This window comes from Scyliorhinus canicula, chromosome 9 (genome assembly GCF_902713615.1).
Source record: "Scyliorhinus canicula chromosome 9, sScyCan1.1, whole genome shotgun sequence".
In the NCBI taxonomy this organism is placed as follows: domain Eukaryota; kingdom Metazoa; phylum Chordata; class Chondrichthyes; order Carcharhiniformes; family Scyliorhinidae; genus Scyliorhinus; species Scyliorhinus canicula.
The window spans coordinates 100709468-100730618 of NC_052154.1; the positions used below are offsets into that span (position 1 = coordinate 100709468).

General features: G+C 46.2%; 1 protein-coding gene across 1 annotated transcript in view; it reads right to left on the reverse strand.

Annotated features, from left to right (window-relative positions):
• LOC119970922 (mucin-6-like) overlaps positions 1-21151 on the reverse strand; it is a 415844-nt gene that overhangs the window by 145552 nt on the left and 249141 nt on the right. The window contains exons 18-21 of the mRNA XM_038806032.1: positions 17806-17915; positions 17530-17681; positions 12720-12861; positions 11774-11884 (exon numbers count right to left, since the gene is read on the reverse strand). Coding sequence (XP_038661960.1) covers positions 11774-11884; positions 12720-12861; positions 17530-17681; positions 17806-17915 — 515 coding nt within the window. The remainder of the gene's footprint in view (positions 1-11773; positions 11885-12719; positions 12862-17529; positions 17682-17805; positions 17916-21151) is intronic.

Consider the following 21151-nt stretch of genomic DNA (forward strand, 5'->3'; position numbering starts at 1 on the left):
CTCGGGCACTTTTGCAACCTGGCCAGGATGACACATTCGACGTCGATTCTGGTAGCCTGCTACTCCAAGTGCAGTGCTGTTGTGGATACTCCTCATTCACACTGTTTTAGTGGTGACTGGGTTACGTGAACCGTATTGTTAGGGGGCGTCGATCTTCAGAATGGGGGCTGGCCATTGCTGAGTATGCCACAATCCATGGAATCCTGGAGCTCCTGGTTCTCATTTTCTGCATTCTCTTGGGAGAATGACAGCTCTATGGCTCTTTTCAGATCCAAGGCCGGCTCTGGGAACAGCTTCATTTGTTGCCATATTGAAATTGACATACATCAAACGATCTGTTAACATCTCTGGGACCGATGGGCCAAAGTCACAGTGTTTGGCTAACTTGTGAAGGCGTGTAAAGAATTCCATTACCAATTCCACAGGGGTTTGTCTGGCTGTTTTGAACTTTGCATAATCACCGACAGCTTAAGGTCGTAATGATTCGTAACAAGTTCCATGAGTTTGTTAAAGGTCCTCGAGTCCGGGATCGTCAGGTAGGTGAGGGTCTTGATTACACTGAATGTCAGGGCCCCACAGGTGGTTAAGAGTATTACCTTCTGTTGGGGCGGCACGTGGCGCAGTGCTAAGCACTGGGACTATGGCGCTGAGGACCCGGGTTTGAATCCCGGCCCTGGGTCACTGTCCGTGTAGAGTTTGCACATTCTCCCCGTGTCTGCGTGGGTTTCACCCCACAACCCAAAGTTGGGCTGGTTAGGTGGATTGGCTACACTAAATTGCCCCTCAATTGGAAAGAAAATAATTGGGTACTTTAAATTTATTTTTAAAAAGTATTACCTTCTGTTGTTCGTCTCCAACAATACAGCACTGATGTGCTGACTTCAGGCTGCATTAGAGTGCTAACGTGGGAGTTTTGTGATTGAGGGAGTTCGATGAGGAGGGAGCAAGGTGTTCTTTTAATTTACTACCTGTCTGAAAGAGCATGAGAGGAGCCGGGAATTTACAAAGGCTGCAGCTGCCTGACGAGTAAGTCCTGGTGGGTATTTTTCAAACTAGATTGAATTGCAAGGTCATTGTTTCAGCAAGGATAGGGACTTGGTTGAGTTTTTCAAAAATATAATTGTTTTCCAAAGTTTTAAATTTAAAGGGTTTAGTCATGGCAGGTGAGCTTAAAGCCGTGGTTTGCTCCTTTTGCTGTATGTGGGACCAGGAACATTTTCAGTCCCCGGGACCAGCATGTGTGCAGGAAGTGCGTCCACCTGCAGCTCCTGGAAGCTCAGAGCTGGAGTGGTGGCTGGAGACACTGGAGAGTATCTACGAGTCTGATAGCATCGTGGATAGCATGTTTAGAGAGTTGTTCACATCGTAGCTGAAGATAGTTGAGGAAGAAAGGGAATGGTGACCACCAGGCAATCCAAGAGAAACAGGCAGGTACTTCAGGAGTCCCCAGGCTCCCGCTTGAAAATCGGTATTCCATTTTGGAGACTGATGAGGCTTGTTCCTCCAGGAAGTGTGAACAGAGCCAAGCTTCTGGCATTACAAGCAGCCTGTCTGCACTTGAGGATGGAAAGCTAGGAAGAGCAATCGTAATATGAGATTCTATAGTCAGAGGAACAGAAGGCACTACTGTGGCCATCAATGTGAATCCAGGATGGTGTGTTGCCTCCCTGGTGCCAGGATCCAGGATGTAATTGAACGGCTGCAGGATATCCTGAAGGGGGACGGTGATAAAGCGATCATGGTACATGTTAGTACCAATGACATTGGGAGAACAAGAGATGAGGTCTTGCATCAAGAATTCAGGGAGTTAGTCAGTAGACTAAAAAGAGGGACCTCTCGGGTTGTAATCTCTGAATTACTTCCCAGTTCCATGTGCTAGCAAGTGCAGAAACGGGAGAATAGCGCAGATGAATGCTTGGCTTAAGGGTTGGAGCAGGAGGGAGGGTTTTAGATTCCTGGACCATGGGGACCATTTCTGGCGGAGGTGGGACCAGTGCAAGTGGGACAATCTACATCTGAAACACAGAGGGACTAACATCCTTGCCGGAGGGTTTGCGAGTGCTTTTTGGAGGAGTTTAAACAAATTTGGCAGAGGACGCACACTGTTAGCAGAATAGGGACACAGCATAATACCGAAAAACAAACAAGTCAGAGGGAATACAGCAATAATAATTTTGAATGGAGTAATAAAAGGCTGGACGGCCACTACTTTAATGCCAGTAGTATTACAGGTAAAATGAATGAGTAAAGGGCGAGGATTTGACACGTGGAAGTGTGATATAGTCGCCATCACTGAGATGTAAAAGGAGAGGCAGGATTGGCAGCTCTACATCTCGGGATATAGAATCGTCAGGCAAGAAGAGATGGGGTAAAAGAGGAGGAGGCACTGCATTATTAGTTAAGGAGTCAGTTACTGCGGTAAGGAGAGGTGATATCTTGGAGGGGGTATCAAATGAAGCTGTGTGGGTAGAGCTTAGCAATAAAAAGGGGACAAAAAGGGGGAAGGATGAGATTGCACTGGAGGGGGTGCAGAGGCGATTCACCAGATGTTGCTTGGGATGGAATATTTAAGTTATGAAGAGAGGTTGGATAGGCTTGGGTTTTATCCGCTGGAGCAGAGAAGACTGAGGGGTGACCTGATTGAGGTGTACAAGATTATGAGAGACATGGACAGGGTGGATAGGGGACAGCTGTTCCTCTTAGTTGAAGGGTCAGTTATGAGGGGACACAAGTTCAAGGTGAGGGGCAGAAGGTTTCAGGGGGATTTGAGGAAAATCTTTTTAACCCAGAGGGTGGTGACGGTCTGGAATGCACTGCCTGGGAGGTGGCAGAGACAGATTCCCTCACATCCTTTAAAAAGTATCTGATTGATAATTGGCACGTCATAACATTCAAGGCTATGGGCCTAGTGCTGGTAAATAGGGTTAGGTGGACAGATCAGATGTGTTTCATGCATCGGTGCAGACTCAATGGGCCGAAGGGCCTCTTCTGCATTGCATTAGTCTGTGATTCTGTGAATACAATTTGTCTGTAAGAAATACCGCATCCATTCAGTATACTGGGCCAAGTCTTCTCGGTATGCCTCAAAAGCCTCTGGGCTGGTTTCTCCGATCGCTGATGCCGAAATCGGGTTCGGCGATCAGCTGGAGAATCCACGTTTACGCTGGAATCGGGGGTGGCACCATTTTTGCAATGCTCTGCCGCCTCAAAAACGGCATACTCGGGAGTATACCGAATGCTATATGGGTGGCCTCAGGACATCATCTGAGGCCCTCCCCCGATGCTCCGTCCCCGATGGCCCGAGACCCCAATGGCGTCGCTCGCGTGTTCTCACACCATTCGGGGACGGAGTCCAACGCCGTCACAGTCTGGGGGAGCCGTTCCGCTGGCGGGGGGGGGGGGGGTTCTTGGCTGGGGCTGAGGGCACTGGTGGAGGATGATCCAGGAGTGGCGAGGCGGGTTAAAGGAGGGCAGTTTTTGGCAGGACGGGTCCACGCGCGGCCATCGCCATGTTGCACAGTGCGGCCGCCACAGGCCACCGCCGTATGCATGCGCGGCCACGGACCTGCCATTCTCCGGCCGTTTCCACAGGTAAAGCCAGGGGGCTTTACTCTCTGCAGCTGCTGGCCCCACCAGACAGAGGATTGGTGGGGGGGAGGGGGGGAGCTCACTTTCTGGTCGTAAGACCAGACGGATCATGCCGGACATAGCCGCAAGATCGGAGAATCCAGCCGTCTAGCTTTCTGGAAAACGGCATTTTCAAATATCCACTGACCTCGCTCCTGTGATAGGGTATTCTGGTGTGTTCAGGACATCCAGAATCACAGCCACTATTTTCATCAACGCCAGTATAAAAGCTCAGGAGGCCCAAGAAAGAAAGTTAAACAGTATTTAATAAACCAACACAAAGTAAAGGCTGCAACACGGCTTACAATTCATGGATCCCAACCAGGAGTACCAATCATGCCGGCCTCCGTCCAGGCCAGCTTTTATTACGCCGATTTACAAGCGCCAGCTGGACAGCCCTCCGTTAGACCCTGTTACCGTCTCCCTCCTCAATTAACCTGCAAGCTACACCAATATTCCTTTCCTTACACCAGTCTAATTTTTATAATGTTCCGATTTTCACAAAGCAGTTCAACAACAGCCCTCCATTCCTTGTTGAAAACATTCTATCCAATACAAACCAGCAGGTCCATCATTCCCATCATCAATACGAGTGGAGCTTACGCACAGAGTTGGTACAGTCCCCTCATGGCACATGACCAGTGTATATCGCCCACTTGGAATTGCTTTTCAAAAGACTTTCCAATTGTGTAGAACAAAGCTCATTCAAAGCATCGAAAGCAAACATGCTGTGGAAATGTTGCTTTCTTACAATGTGTTGCAAGTGAAGCATGTGGAAAAAAACAACCAATATTAGAACAATTTTCTCACTGTCAGGCAAACCCATGATCGCTGCGTGACAAGTCAAGTGGATCCCGACTGTCCGTTGAATTTAATATTCGGCCCCAAAATCCGGGACGGTTGCAAGGACAAGGAAATAAAAGATCTTTCTACCTGGCTTTCAATCAAATATTCCTCAATGCTTATCGCAAAACTGCTAAGACCTAGGGATTGTTGTATGCTGGCTGAAGGAGGGAAGGGGGGCTATTAGGAAGATAATGGATTTTGAACGCAGCATTCGAGCGGCAGCTACAGTTGGTTGGGGCTTCTTGGGTGGCTTGATGCAAAGGCGCATATGGGACCGCCGGTGGCCAGAGCAAACCTGCACTTTCAATGTGGCACCTCTGAGCTTTATATTGACTCAGTGGCTTGTTAAATTCTTGTTTTTACAGGGGAGTGACTTCTCCCTATGAATTACAGAATTGTTGCCTGTTGCAGGTTATCGACCCTTCTAACACCTCGTCTGCAACCCACCTGCAGGTCGTGACCCACACTTTGAAAAACCCTGACTTAACCTATTTATATCCCTTCATAGGCTCTTTAACTCCTCTTGACAATTTACTTTCCTATTTCTTTTGGCACCATTGGAAATTTTGCTCCCGTACACTTGGTCCTCTCATCGAAATTATTGATTGAGATTGTAAACGGTTGAAGTCCCAACAATGATCCCTGTGGCATTCTACTAGATACAGTTTGTTTGACAACCCAAAAATGACCAATTAATGTTTACTCTCTGCTTTCTGTTAGCTAACCAATTCTTTATCCATGATAATATTATTTCTTACACTGCAAACTCTTTTGCATACAACCTTTGATGTGGCACATTAACAAATGCTTTTTGGAATTCTAAGGACAACACATCTATGGGTTCCCATTTATCCAACTTGCTTGTTATTTCCTAGAATATTTAAACAGATTAGTTAAACATAATTTTGAAGTATCCTGCTTTGACCTCCTCAATAATAGATTCTAGCAAATTCTCCGTGACAGATATTAGGTCAACTGGCCTACAGTTTCCTTCTTCCTGCCTCCGTCCTTTCTCAATTTAACGTTTTACATCTGACACTTTGCAACCCTTCCTGAATCTAAGTAATTTTGTAAGATTTCCACCAAGGCTTCTACTTTCTCTGCAGCCATTTCTTTTAAGCCATTTCTTTTAATACCATAACATGTAGGCCATTGGGTCCTGGGATCAGGCCATCAGATCCTGGAAACTTGTCATACCTTAGGTCTAATATTTCTCCCAACACCTTTTCCCCAGTGATGGTGATTGATTTAAGTTCTACTCTTCCTTTCACTTCTTGATTTTCTTGTATCTTGGTGAAGCTTTCCAAGTTATCTAATGATTACAAAGAAAAAATATCTGTTCAACGCTTCTGCCATTTCCTTGTTTTCCATTGTTAATTCCACAGGTTCATTCCATAGAGGACCAACACTCACTTTAATTACTCTTTTCCTTTTATAAAAAAATGTAGACTTTGTTTTTATATTTCCAGCTGGATTTCTCACAGACTTTGCATGATGCTGAACATTGTGCAATCATCAACGAGCATTTCACTTTTGACCTCATGATGGAAGGAAGGTCATTGATGAAGATGGTTGGGCCTAGGACACTACCCTAAAGAACTCCTGCGGTGATGTCCTGAAACAGAAGTGATTGATCTCCAAGAACTAAAACTACAGGGGCTGGTTCAGCACAGTGGGCTAAACAGCTGGCTTGTAATGCAGAACAAGGCCAGCAGCGCGGGTTCAATTCCCGTACCGGCCTCCCCGAACAGGCGGCGGAATGTGGCGACTAGGGGCTTTTCACAGCAACTTCATTGAAGCTTACTTGTGACAATAAGCCACTATTATTATCTTTCTTTGTCTAGGGACAACTGCAGTCAGCGGAAAGTTTGTCCCAGATCTCATGACACAAATTTTGCTCAGACTGCTTGATGTCGTACCAGGTTAAACGCTGCTTTGATGTCAAAGGCAGTCACTCTCAAGTCACGTCACTGGAGTTCAGTTCCTTTATCTATGCTTGAACCAAGCTGGAATGAGGTCAAAAGTTGGGTGATCCTGACAGAACCCAAAATGAGCATCAATGAGCAGGTTTTTGCGAAGCAAGTGCCACTTCATAGCACTATTCATGACCCATTCTATCACTTTACTGATAAATTGGAGTAGACTGATGGGGTGGTATTTAGTCAGGTTGGCTGTGTCCTGCTGTTCATGTACAGGGCTGGGCAATTGGCAGGTATATGCCAGAATGGTAGATGTACTGGAACCGCTTGGCTAGGAGCATGGTAAATGTTGGAGTTCAAGTCGGCAGTACTATTGTTGGGATATTGTCAGGGCCCTTGGCCTTGCAGTATCCAATGCTTTCAACTATTTCATGATTTTAAGTGGAGTGAATTAAATTTCCTGAAGGCAGGCATCGGTGTGTTGAAAACCTCCAAAGAAGTAGGCGATGGATCACCTCCTGAGCAATTCTGATGAAGGTTGTTGCAAATGCTTCAGCCTTATTTTCGCACCAATGTGCTAAGCTCCCCCATCATTGATGATGGGGATACTTCTGGAGTCTCCTCCTCCAGTAAGCTTAATTTTCCACCATAATTCAAAACTGAATGTGACAGGATCTTATCCGTTGGTTGTGGGATCATTTAGCTGTATCTACTGAATGCTGCTTTCACCATTTGGCACACACGTAGTCCCAAGTTGTAGATTCGCCAGAATCATGGAATTGTTATGATGGTGCAGAAGGCCATTTGGTCCATCATGTCTGCACTGGCCCCCCCAACGAGCATCAAGACAGTGCGATTCCCTTGCTTGTTGCCCATACCCCTGCACATGGTTTCTATTTACGCAATAATCATACTCTCTCTTGAATGCCTTGATTTAGCATCCCTCCAACAAGATTACAGACAGTGTACTCCAGATCCGAACCACTCAGTGCAAAAAAACCTTTTCCTGCATCACATTTGCTTCGATGCAAATCACTATAAAACCAAAGTCAAAAATCAAAGTCAAAAATCAAAAAGGGCCACAGTACAGAGTAGAGAGACTGTGTAGAACTCGGTGAGTGGGCCCAGGAATGCTAGGAGAAATAAAATGAGCGGACAGATGGTCTGAGAAAGCAAGGTAGAGAACAAGGGAAGCCTAGATTAATCTGCATTTATTTCAATACAAGAGGACAATACCAGGGGTGTGGTTGAGAGGTGCTTGGAGTCCTGAAGATGCGCTTCAGCTGCCTAGACCACTCTGGAAGGGCCCTCCAGTACGAGGCTAGAAGGGTCACCCACATCGTGGTGGGCTGCTGCATCCTCCACAATATAGCCCAGCAGAGTGGCAATGTCCTGGAGGAGGATGAAGAGGAAGGCAGACCTCATCTGTCGAGGAGGATGCGGGGGAGGGGTACAATGAGCGGGACATGGGGCCAGGGCAGGCACGGGAGGTCGCACAATGCCATCACCAGGCCAGCGCGCATGGGACAACCTCGCCGCCTCACGTTTCACCGACTGGGGGCGGGGGGAGGGGCGTTTCTGGCCAGGAGTATGGACACCACCATCCCAGACCCACACGACCAAACCACCTGCATGCACACCCCCTCAATGACACATAACTGCGGCGCTACGAGCTGGGGACACTGGATTGGCAGTGACAGCAGGTCTGGTCCATGGGATGGAGGATGATAACAACCCCCTCTGTGATGAGGTACATGCTGCACATCATTTGACACTATAACTCATGCCAACAGTAGCATCTTCCACCTGGGTGATCCCTGCATGCGAGTTGGCCACTCTATCACACTTTCCCGTCGAATCCCTGGGATGGGGTGCTGGGGACGGTCACCGCAGGGGGTGAGGGAGGATGGGTGTTGTGTTATTCACCCTGGGGTAACACGGACTGCAACTGGATGCAGTTCTACTGGAAAGTAGACACCAAACTTAGACGTTGGTTCAATATGTTTTATTGAACTTCTATAGCAGTGCACACAGCTTGCTGTGGGTTGACACTCTACTAATCTAAGTGTGCTAAATATAACTAACTTGACCAGACTAGCTCTGAGCCACTTGTAGAAGGTGCTAACTGATATATACACCCTAACTGTCACTACGGTTGCCACCACTGGAAGGAGGCAAATGCCTTGGGCGGAATTCTCCGCAGGGGGCCGAATTCGTGAAGGCCATCGTGAACTCGGCCGAGGCTCACGACGGCCTCGGAGCCCGCTCCCTGCACCTAATTCACCCCCACCCGGGGGGTCGCGCCGAGAATGACGCGCGTCCGCCGCATTTGTGAAGTCATCCGCGCATGCGCGGGTTGCCGGTTCCAACCCGCGCATGCGCGGATGACTTTATCGCACAGACAACACGAACCCGCGCATGCGCGGTGGCTGTCTTTCTCCTCAGCCGCCCGGCAAGACATGGCGGCTTGATGTTGCTGGGCGGTGGAGGGGAAAGAGTGCGTCCGTTTTGGACGCTGGCCCGACGATCGGTGGGCACCGATCGCGGGCCTGTCCCCTCCTGAGCACAATCATGGTGCTCCCATCCCAATCGGGCCCCTAGATGCCCCAAACGGACATCTGGCGCCCGTTTCACAAATGCAGTGACCAGGTGTGGTTGCTGCCGTGTTGAAACGGGTGTGAAGGGCCGGCCGCTCGGTCCATCGGGCTTGGAGAATTGGCATTCGCCGTGAAAAATGGCGAGCGGTAATTTTTCCGAGGGGGGGGGTCAGAATCGCGGGGGGGGCGCCAGTGGGGCGTACAAAATGTCGGGGGGCCCTCCCGCGATTCTCCCAGGCCGCGTGGGGAGTGGAGAATTCCGCCCCTTGTGTGTTTTATAGTGAGAAAGCCCCCTCGAGGGTTCTGTCTGGTGATTGGTTGCGTTCTGTCCTGCGTACTGATTGGCTGTACTGGGTGTCTGTCACTGCCTGTCTGTATCTCATTATGTGCATGAGTGCATATCATGACAGTGGGGAACACGGTCCACCCACGGAGTCTACCTTCTTCCCCAACTCCCACTGGCCAGCACTGGCTGGCCCACCCCCACACCCATCAGACAGAGCATTGAGGCAGGTTTCAACAGTGTTAAGTGGTGTTTATTGTGAACAAATATACACAGACTGCGCCCTAGCCCCTATCACTAAACTCTTCCCTGCACCAACTTAACTGGTGTCTAACTTTCTGGCCTAACACTATGCCTAGGTGGTTACCCAGAAGGTATAGCAGGAGTGGAGGCGGCCTGCTGTGACTCCTGCCCTGTTTCAAGGGTACCTGTTGGCCCACGACTCCTGGGGAGACCCGGCCTGGATTGTGCCAGCTGCTGCTCGGGCGTCCCTGGGGGGCTGCCTTGTTCTGTCCACTGCCCACCAGTTGCACTGGGGGGGGGGGGGTCCGAGGTGCTGCGATGTTCCGCAACCTCCCCTGTGGGGGTCACACAGACCCGAGCACCTTCTCCTCCTTCGGGGTGCCCAATGGCCCCCGGGCTACTCCATAGGATGGGGGTGCTAGTGGAGCCACCCCCTTAGGCCGCCCCGCCACCTGCGCTGTTAGTCCTGGAGGCCCCCACTGGTCTAGACCAGGGTCTGCATGTTCCATCGCTGTCTCGGACTGTGCCATCACCCTTAGGGTCCATGCCACATCAGCCAGTTACTGGGCCACATCTCTCTGGGTCTGGGCCACATCTCTCTGGGACTGGGCCACGTCCTTCCGGGACTGGGCCACATCCCTCTGGGTCTGGGCCACCTCCCCCTGGGATTGGGCCATGTCCCTCTGGGTCTGGGAAGGTTATCTAGGATTGCACCAGGATCTTGATCAATTGGGCCTGTGAGTCAATGAATGACAGATGGAGTTCAATTTAAATAAATGTGAGGTGATGCATTTTGGTAGATCAAATCGGGGCAGTGTTAGCCTGCACAATTAATGGTGAGGTATTGGGGAGAGTTATACAACAAAGAGATCTAGGAGTACAGGTTCATAGCTCATTGAAAGTGGAGTCACTTTTGGCATCCGGCATACTTGGTTTCATTGGTCAGAACATTGAATACAGGAGTTGGGACGTCTTGTTGAAGTTGTATAAAACATTAGTAAGGCCACAGCTTGAATACTGTGTACAGCTCTGGTCACCCTATTATAGAAAGGATATTATTAAACTAGAAAGAGTGCAGAAAAGATTTACTCGGCTGCTACTGAGAGTTGATGGTTTGAGTTATAAGGAGAGGCTGGATAGATTGGGACTGTTCTCCCCGAGTGTTGGAGGCTGAGGGGTGATCTTATAAAGGTCAATAAAGTAAAGGGGCATAGATAGGTTCGAGAATCAACATCTTTTCCCAACAGTATGGGAGTTTAAAACTAGAGGGCATAGGTCTAAGGTGAGAGAGGAGAGATACAAAAGTGTCCACCTGAGGGTGGTGAGTGTCTGGAACGAACTGCCAGAGGAAGGAGTAGAGGCAGGTACAATACTGTCTTTGAAACAGCATTGAAACAGTTATATGGGTAAGATGGGTATAGAGGGATATGGGCCAAATGTGGGCAATTGGGACTAGCTTAGTGGTAAAAACTGGGCGGCATGGACAGGTTGGGCTGAAGAGCCTGTTTCCAGGCTGTAAACCTCTATGACTCTACTACCACTACATTCGTATTTACACTCCCTACTTAAATGGTTTCCTACACTATGGTCAGTTGGCTCATCCACTCAACCATAAAAGCTCCAAAGACATCAAACTTTTTGAACAATTCCAGAAGCTGAGGCTCTTCCACTTTACTTCAGAGATGTTAACCAGAACATTGATGAAGTTCCAGTGACACAGCAATTTTATGCTTGAATTAGTCTCATCATTAATTATGCAATTGTCCATGTTGTTACCGTGATTAAAACCTTATTTTGAAAATGAGAAAAAAACATACAATTATTTTTGAACAACCTTTTGAGATACCAGATGATGTTAGACCAAAATGACTGCTGTTCTTTCAGGCATGACAGCCTTCCAAACTCAGAGACCAAAACTACAGGCTCTCAACATGAGACCGCTACTAATGAATCCATAGAGAATACAAGAGAAACTTCTTCACCATGAGTGTGGTGATAATATGGAACTTATTACCACCTGTAGCAGTTGAGACAAACAACTTGGATGCATTCATGGGGAGGTTAGATTAAACAGAGAAAGAATGGAAGGACATGCTGACGAGACAAGAAGAAATATGGAAGAAGGTTCTTTGAAAGCATAAACACTGGAATAGATAATTTGAAAGCATTGATTATGTCAAAGAGTTTATATCACTTTACTTCAATCCGAAGGCTTATTATATTAAATTGAATAACTGAAGTACATAATGCACAAATACCTGATAGTAAATTTTTATAGTCTTCGTACAAACTGTTTTTGAGCTGCTACAAATAACATTTTCTGCTACTATCTTGAATGATGGCTGTGCGTAGATTGTAGAACAAGCATCCTAAAAGATCAAATGGATTGAAGATATTCTTTAAATTCTACACAATAATTATCAAGTTCATAAAACAACTACCTTAAAAGTACAAGAATACAGGGCGCAATTCTCCCCCCCCCCTCCACCCAGCGTCAGTCTGGGGGGGGGGGGAGAATCGCTGGGACGCCGAGCGAGTCCCGCCACGCCGCCCTGGCACCCGCACGCGATTCTCCCACCCCCCCCAAACTGACGCGGCCTGTGCGGGGGTGGGAGGGGGGGATCCAGCACCGGGTGGGGGGGGGGGGGGCTCAAAAGGGGTCTAGGCCCACGATCGGTGCCCACCGTTCGGTGGGCCGGCCTCTCTGAAGGAGGACCTCCTTTCCTCCGCCGCCCTGGGGCGCCTGTGGGGAGGACGGCAACTTGCGTATGCACGGGTGACGTCATTAACATGGCACCGGCCGCGTAATTTACGCGGCGCCGCTTTTACGCGGTGCCAAGGCCCGGCGCGAATGAATGATGCGGCACCGCTCCTAGCCCCCCGGGTGTGGGAGAATAGGGGGTGAGGAGCGGCCTCCGCGCCGGAGTGAAACACTCCAGTTTTCACTCCGCAGTCGGGACTTAGTCTCCCGATGGGAGAATCTCGCCCACAGACTCTAAAGTATAATAATTTAATGAGCAATGGTCATGTTTCATATCCTGGTGTGTGGTTGCTGGCTTCTGGTATGCGTGGCTGCTTGAATTGTGTATTAGAAGTCTACTGCTCCCTATGTCATTGCTTTTAGCAGACAGGTGTAATTAGTGAAACTAGTGTGACAAGAGGAGAAAGAATAATAAATATGAACAGTAATTCTTCATATATTACCTGAACTAAAATATATTCGCAATTCCCATCAAACACATATTGCTTTCCACCGAATGTAGAGATATGCCCTTCACCGTGAACCATACATGTTAAAGGACACATTTCATTTCCATTGCAATTCCATTTTCCTCTATCACAGAAACTGTTAAAAAGAAAAATAATCCCACAGACATCAGGAAATTTCTTGTGAAAAAGACTTGAATATTTAAAGATGCAGATGTATCAAAATGTTGAATAGATTTGCTGATCAAGCATTATTCTAGTTTGCCCAATTGTTAATGTGCTGCGCTGCTTATTTTATAATATTACGGACAGGAGAGTTATTGATCTTCTTTATCTTCTCCCCATCGGTCGGTAAGCAGAGATGTTTTTGAATAATTTTAAAAATAAACTGTGACGCAGTTTCCCAATCCCGCAGGTCAAATGTAATAATAACTCGTCGCAAACTCACGTAATGATTCAACTGGAAGGTTAGTTTATTCACGCTCAGAGTGGGGGGAATGGGGGTGCATTGTTCACAACACATATGCAATCGCGCACACTTATATAGATTACATATAGTAAGGGGGGGTAGAAAAGAGGAAGATTTACAAAATATGGGCAACAGCAGTAAAAGAACCATTAAAATAAGTATTAATTCACGTGATTTCCAAAGTCCAAGAAGTCTAATACCACAAGGTGTTTCCTTTGTGGCAGGGTTCAGTCCAAATGAGCTCCAGCTCAGAGACAGCAAACTAAAACTCCTTGAAATGAATGACTGTTTCTGTGCTTAGACTGGTTGTCAGGCAATGCTCAGAGACTTTTAAAAGCAAACAGGATTCAAGGAGTTGAGAGATGGTGACCCAATGCTTGGGCAGTTGGGAGCTGCTGGAGTTCTTGCCAGTTGGTGTGACAGCAGCAGTTTGAGCTGAGAGGCCAGAAATCTTTCATTTAAAGATCTCTATTAGGTCACTCTCTCAGAAAAAAAACACAACCTGTCAACCCTTCCCTGATACATACAACCACACATCTCTGTATCATCAAAGTGATATCTATAAAAGCATCCAGTTTTACAGTTTTTACCCAAGCAATCCTGTTATCTGTAAGCTCTTCTAGCATGTCAAGAGCTAGCACATCATAACATATTTTAACTTGACATACACAGGTTGGGTCTGATGTGAAAATGATCACTAAGTTTTAGTTATTGGGTCAGCATGGTGACACAGTGATTAGCACTGCTGCCTCGTGGCGCTAAGGACCGGGTTCAATCCTGGTCCCAGGTCACTGTCCATGTGGAGTCTGTGCATTCTCCCCATGACTGCATGAGTCTCACCCCACAACCCAAAGATGTTCAGGGTAGGTGAATTGGTCACGCTAAATTGCACCTTAATTGGAAAACAATTTTAGAAAACAAGTTGCGGCTATTATCTGTCCTTTTTAATTATTTTCTTGATTGAGAATCATAGAATCCCTCCAGTGCAGAAGGAGGCTAATCGGCCCATCAATTCTGCACTGACCCTCTGAAAGAACACCTGACCTAGGCCCACTCCCCTAACCTAACCCCATAATCCCACCCAATCTTCACATTCCTGGACAATAAGGGGCAATTTAGCATGGTCAATCTACCTAATCTGCAAATCTTTGACCACCTCTGCAGTGAAAATATCAAAAATAGAGGTGAAATCAAGGATTCAAAATTAAAAAGCTGGCTCTGTATTGTCCCCAATTGACCAGGGCCTTCAGCTGAGCAGAAATTGGCAGAACATTCTTCTTGCTGTAAAGTTTTGTTATTTGGTCTTTTTTGGGTCCAGGTAGCACCTCAAAGGTCATATTTGTTTGTTGTAAATCACTAGCTTTCGAAGCGTAGCTCCTTCCTCAGGTAGATTCACCTGGACTTTAACCTGGTGTTGCAAGACTTCTTATTATGCCCACCGGCATCTCCCCATAATGTCATATTTGTTGCCTGAGGATGTTAAGAATCAACCATATAGTATGCAACTGGAATCACACAAAGGTCAAGTAAGGGATGACAAGTTACTATGTGGTTAACATTTGTGTTTCTATGACATTCAGGCAACTTTTCAACTTATTCCTGGTGCCAGCCCACCATTTGTCGGATTGATCACACTTGATTTTGCAATATGCCAAAGTGAGATTTGAGCACCTGGGCCAGAATTTTCCAGTCTTGTCAGTGGCTGGTTTTGTGGCAGGCAGGCATGGAAAATTCAGAGAGAGGCCAAAAGTCATAATCCTGCTGGTGGGAAATCAATTTGGAATTTTCCTTCAGCACCTGCATGCGAGACTGATGTCCGGTCGGGTTTCCTGATAATCCATGCCAGGAGCATCATTACTGTGTCATGTCTTCTTCGACGATAAGTCGCTGACAAGCATGATTGTCCATCTATGAAACTCCATGTCACTGTTTATGGGTTCTGTGGGTCTTTGTGATGAGCCCGATACTGAAGTCACATCTCTGACCGCACACTTGGCAGGTGTTTTGAGGATGTGGGATTGGTCTTTGGACACGAGATCGCTGGTATTCATTTCTAAATCTACACTAATTAACTGATTCCAGCATTTGGCCCATAGCCTTGAATATGACACTTCAAGTGTTCATTCATGTATTTTTTTTAAGGTTGTGAGGTCCAAGCAGTGCATTCCCGAAAAAATACTTTCTCAAATTCCCTCTAAATCTCCTGCACCTCAACTTAAAATTCTGACCCCTTCATTCTGACCTTTCAATGAAGGGGAATAGCTGCCTCCTATCCACCCTGTCCATACCCCTCATAATCTTATACACCTACTCCCTCAGCCTTCCCTGCTTTAAAGGAAACAACCTGAGCCTATCCAGCCTCTCTTCATAGCTTAAATGCTCCATCCCAGGCAACATCCGGGTGAATCCCCTCTGCACCCTCTCCAGTGCAATCACATCCTTCCTACAGTGAGGGGACCAGAACTGCACACAGTACTCCACCTGTGACCTAACCAAAGTTTTGTCCAGCTCCAATATAACATCCCTGCTCTTATAATCTATGCTATGACCGACAAAAGGCCCAGATTCCTCAATTGCCCTATTAACCTGTCCTGCTGTCTTCAGGGAGTTTTAAAAATAAAATTAGAGTACCCAACTCATTTTTTTCGAATTAAGGGGAAATTTAGCGTGGTCAATCCTCCTACCCTGCATATCTTTGGGTTGTGGGGGTGAGACCCACGCAGACATGGGGAGAATGTGCAAATTCCAAATGGACAATGACGCGGAGCCGGGATTGAATCTGGGTCTTCAGCGCCGTGAGGCAGTAGTGCTAACCACTGGGTCACTGCGCCCGGCTTCAGGGATCTGTTGACAAGCACCCCAAGATCCCTCTGTTCCTCTGAGCTTCCTAGTGTCCTGCCATTCATTAAGTACTCCCTTGCCTTGTTACTCCTTCCAAAGTGCATCATCTCATACTTTTCAGGGTTAAATTCCATCTGCCACCGATCTGCCCACCTGACAACGTGTCTATATCTTCCTGCAACCCAAAACCTTCTTCCTCAGTACGAACGTACTGCCAATCTTTGTGTTATCTGCAAACTTGCTTATCACCCCCCACATTCTCATTTTTATCATTTATATACATCATAAACAATAAGGGATTCAGCACTAATCTCTATGGTACGCCACTGGTCATTGGCCTCCAGTCTTCTATAACCTTTTACAACCACTACCTTCTGTCTCCGACCACTAAGCCAATTTTGGATCAAACTCACCCACCTTCTTTATCAGTCTCACATGTGGGATCTTGTCAAAGGTGTTGCTGAAATCTACATCAACTGCACTACGCTCATCTACACACCTGATCACCTCCTTGAAAAATTTAATCAAATTCATTTGGCATGACCTCCCTCTGAAAAAGCCGTGCTGACTATCCCTGATCAAATCTTGCCTCTCCAAATGGAGAGTAATTCTCTCCTACAGAATTTTCTTCAAGCCCTTCCCTACCAAGGTTGTAAGACTCACTGGTCAGTGATACCCTGGTTTATCTCGTTACCTCCTTTATTGAAAAGTGGAACCACATTAGCTCTCCTCTAATCCTCTGGCACCTCCCCTGTGGCCACAGAGGAATTAAAAATCTGGGTCAGTGCTCATGCAATTTCCTCCCTTGCCTCCGGCAGCAATCTGGGATACAATTCATCCAGGCCTGGGGAACCAACTCATCCAGACCTGGGGAATTGTCCACTTTTAAACCTGCCAAACGCTCCAATACCCTTTCACTCCCTATGTCAAACTGCGAAAGAACCTCACAGTTATTCTCCCCCAAATTCTCCACCTCCATCCTCCTCCCGAATGAAGACAGATGTGATGGCTTGTTTAAAACCCTACCAATGTCCTCCGATTCCACGCAGATTGCTCCGGCCTGGCCTGAGTTCCATGATTCAAGGGAACATCAGCAAAACAGCGCAAATGTTGCATAAAAGGACTTGATGCAACCATCACCAACTTAATGAGGAGTATTTAGCAGGTATTGAAATAAGGGCATTGTTGGTGAGATCATCATGGTTGTTGGTCTTGAGTTGTGGCACTACCAATGAAGACCACCATCTTATTTTGAAAAAACAATTACAGTTAACCCTCCAATGCTATTGAGAATGTTTTAACTCTTGAACAAAAACAGGGTTATTTAATTTTCAACCAAGACTGCAAAAACAAATCTACTAGTCATTTATTTTTCTTGTTTATGAAATTTTCTTGTGTACATTTTAAACATTACTTGTGTTCACCAAAATAACACCTTGATTTACACTGCCCATTTTTTAGAAGTCATTAAGGAGATACAAATGAAATGTTCCTTACCATTTCATACAGTCCTTCACAATTACCATACCCCGTTCATATGAAAAGCCACTATATTCGCATGAACAATCATCAGGGTGAACACAGCCTTTTGCCTCATCCAGCACAAGTCCATCTGGGCATATGCACCCAGATACACAATTTGTTGTTAACTGCGGAAATGGAAGCAATTATAATTGAACATAATTGACTTAAAAAGTTCCATAAATTATACAAATATAACTTTTGGTAGTTTAATCAGATAAATGAAATGTATGCTGTATTTATTTTACTTACACATTGACCTTCTGCAGCAAGCATCTGACAAGTTGGTGCACAAGCAGCTCCATATTCACCTTCTTGTGCATTTTCACACTTGAAGTAAACTTTAGGAGGATAACAATATTCTAGAAAGAAAGACTTGTATATCATTTTCAGTAATGTTTCATGTTGTATTGCTAAGATATGATTTATTTTCTAATTAAATATTAATTTGAATATATGATATTGAAATCTATATATTTATACGAGATATTGACAGGAGAATACAGACCTAAATTAGTTATCAGATGAAGAGGGAGTGAGGGGTCACAAACAGTAGTTTAATTGTGTGTTCATTTTGAAGTTATACACTGTCATTATTCTAACTTTCTATTGTAAATTTCTATTTAAAGTTGTAATTATAGCCTCCCAGTCGTGTTGATACTACAGCAACATCCAGACTAGAGAGAGATGATTGAGCAATTTAAGATAATTAAAGCTAGAAAGGAAATAGATCAAGAAGAAAGAAGCAATTCTGAATAGTGATTGTCATGATATGCAGACACACACATAGTGATATACAGACAAGCAGCTAATCGACACAGAGAACAGGGCATGACCAATAAGCCGGCAGGACACTCAGGGGTGGGATCTGACTATAAAAGACTCGAGGCACTCGCACTCCGCCTCTTTCCACTGATGAACATCTAGAGAGTCAGTCAAGGGCGTTGTTACAATCTCACAACTCCACCACGTGGCTAACAGCTAGTCTGGTTCAGTCAGACAGAGTAACCACACTTAAGTTAGCAGAGAGTCGAACTCACCGAGAACTGTGCTATTAGTTCAATAAACCTGATTGAACTAACTTCAAGGTCTGGAGTATCTTTCTGATCTAAGCTGCATCCAGTTGCAGCCAGTGTTATACCAGTGGACCTAACACACATGATTAGCTGCTTGTCTGTATATCATTATGTTTGTATCTGCATATCATGACACTGATGAGAGTGATGGTTCAACTGAGGAGTGCAACCAAAGCCAAGTCCATGGCACCTAGGTGTTTCAGCTGTACAGATGGGCACAAAAAAGAATGTAAAGGCAATAGTGGTAGGAGATTTTATAGGGGAATTTACACATTTCTGTCGCCACAGATATGAATCAAGAATAGCGTGTTGCCTCCTTGGTTCTAGTGTCAAGGATGGAACTGAACACCTGAGTGGGGGGGGGGGGGGGGGGGGGGGGGGGGGGGGGGGGCGCAAAAGAGCCAGAAGTCATGGTCCACATTGGTACAAACGACATCATCAAAGGGGGATGTGTTTCTGAAGTCAGAATTTAGGGAGCTCGGTCGGAAATTAGGGAGCTAGGTATTAAGCAGAGACTCAAAAACATGAATCTCTCGATTATTTCCAGTACTGCATACAAGTGAATATAGAAATAAGGGTAAAAAACAGATGAATGTGCAGTTGGAAAGAAGGGATTTAGATTCTTAGAAAAATGGGACTGGCTCTGGGGGAGGTGGCACCTCCACAGGCTGTACGGTTTGCACTTGCACAAAGCCAGGGTTGAGTCCCTGGAAGAAAGATTTGTTGGTGCTATGGAAAAGGTTTAAACTAATTTGGGAAGAGTGTATGAACCAGGAGTTAATATCGGAGAGGAATACCAAGGTACATTGAACACTCAGAGAGATAGACAGCACTGGATTAAGAAATAGTAAGTTACAAGGTGGAGTCAGAGTCAAGGGAGAAAATAATAAAGTCTAAATCAAGGTTATTGTGCATGCATGTGAATTCATCGAACATGGTAAATCAGTGAGTTGCAGGCACGGATTCCCATACAATGCTGTGATTATAATAGAGGTTACGCACAATGGAGGACAGGACTGGGTAGTAAATGTTCCTGGAAGTAACAGGTCCATGCCATTGTTTATACATTACACACGCCACATCCAGCCTTTCTTATTCTGATCTCATCAACATGTCCTTCTATTCCTTTGCCTCTCGTGTTCAACTAGCTTTACAAATGCACTGACGGTGGTATTCACTTCAACTAATCCTGATTGTAGCGTGTTCCATATTTTAACCACTCTCCTGAATTCCGATATAGATGTTGTTATTGGCTAACTCACATTTATGGACCTTAGCTTTTGACCTTTCCTGTAAATGGAAATATATTCCCCCTTTCAACCTCATCAAATCCTTTTGAAACCTTTAAAACTTATCAGGTCACAACACAGTCTTCTTATTTCTCGAGTAAAGCGTCTCAGCTTTTTCACCCTTTCCCCGAGGGATAACCTCAAATCTTTCCAATAACTTTCCTTTGCAGTTTCACCAATGCATCTGTTCCTTGTTAAAGTACCGAAACCTTCTAGAACTGTTCACAGTACCCCAAGCTTGTTCGAGCCAAGATAACTAATCTGCTTATAAATAAACCCCCCCCCCCAGAAATTACACCCAACACTTTATTTGATATTTTCAAATAGCCTTATGAGCCTGTGTCACTCCTTTTAATGGGTTTCATATCTGTACTTTATGCTTGAATCTGCTGGTGGTGACCTCTCTTGATCCTTTCTCATCACTCCTTTCAAAGAAGGCTGCATCTTGTGCCACTCAATCACTTACCAGGCCAACAGCAGGCCTTTTCTGAGGTCCAGGTTCCTGACATCACCCTCGAGAACTGCTGACCAATCAAAGGCCATCAGCTCTGCTGTACTCAGAAGCAACACTTAGAAAGTGGTCGCTGCTGCCAACATTACACCCAGCTGAAGCCCCAGGTCAAAGAGGGACTAAGTCATAGGTCAGTGATGGTGGTAAGGGGATCATAGGACAGGTAAGTAATGATGGGCAGGGGGCTGCAAGGGAATAGAGTCAACAGCAAAGACCAGGGAAATGGCTATCAGTGGGTCCTCCCTTCCTGATGCAAGGTCTTTGGATCAGGCATTAATTACCCACTTACCAATTGGCGGGAAGGTGAAAGCCATCCATGGGTGTTCTTGCCATGGACTTAATAGGGATAGAGGCGAGGAGGTGGCAAGGACGCCACCCTTTGATCTCTCGCCCAAATAAAGGCCTCCGTCACCAAACTCGTTGCAGGGGCAAGTATAATGTTCTGTCCTTATTTTCCAAATATTGTGTGACCTTATTCTTCTGAATCTACTCGTACCCAAACTTAACTACTGTCAGTCTCGGTAGCTATCTTTAATCTCAAGCTGTTTTATTGCCAGTTTTCTACCCATTCCCTAACTCCATGGGCGAAATTCTCCGCAAAGGCCGACGCCATCGATAACCCGGAGTGTTTCACAACGGCGTCGGAGGCCGCTCCTCGCCCCCTATTCTCCCCCCCCCCCTCCAGGGGGCTAGGAGCGGCGTTCCGTAAATCTCGGCCGCCG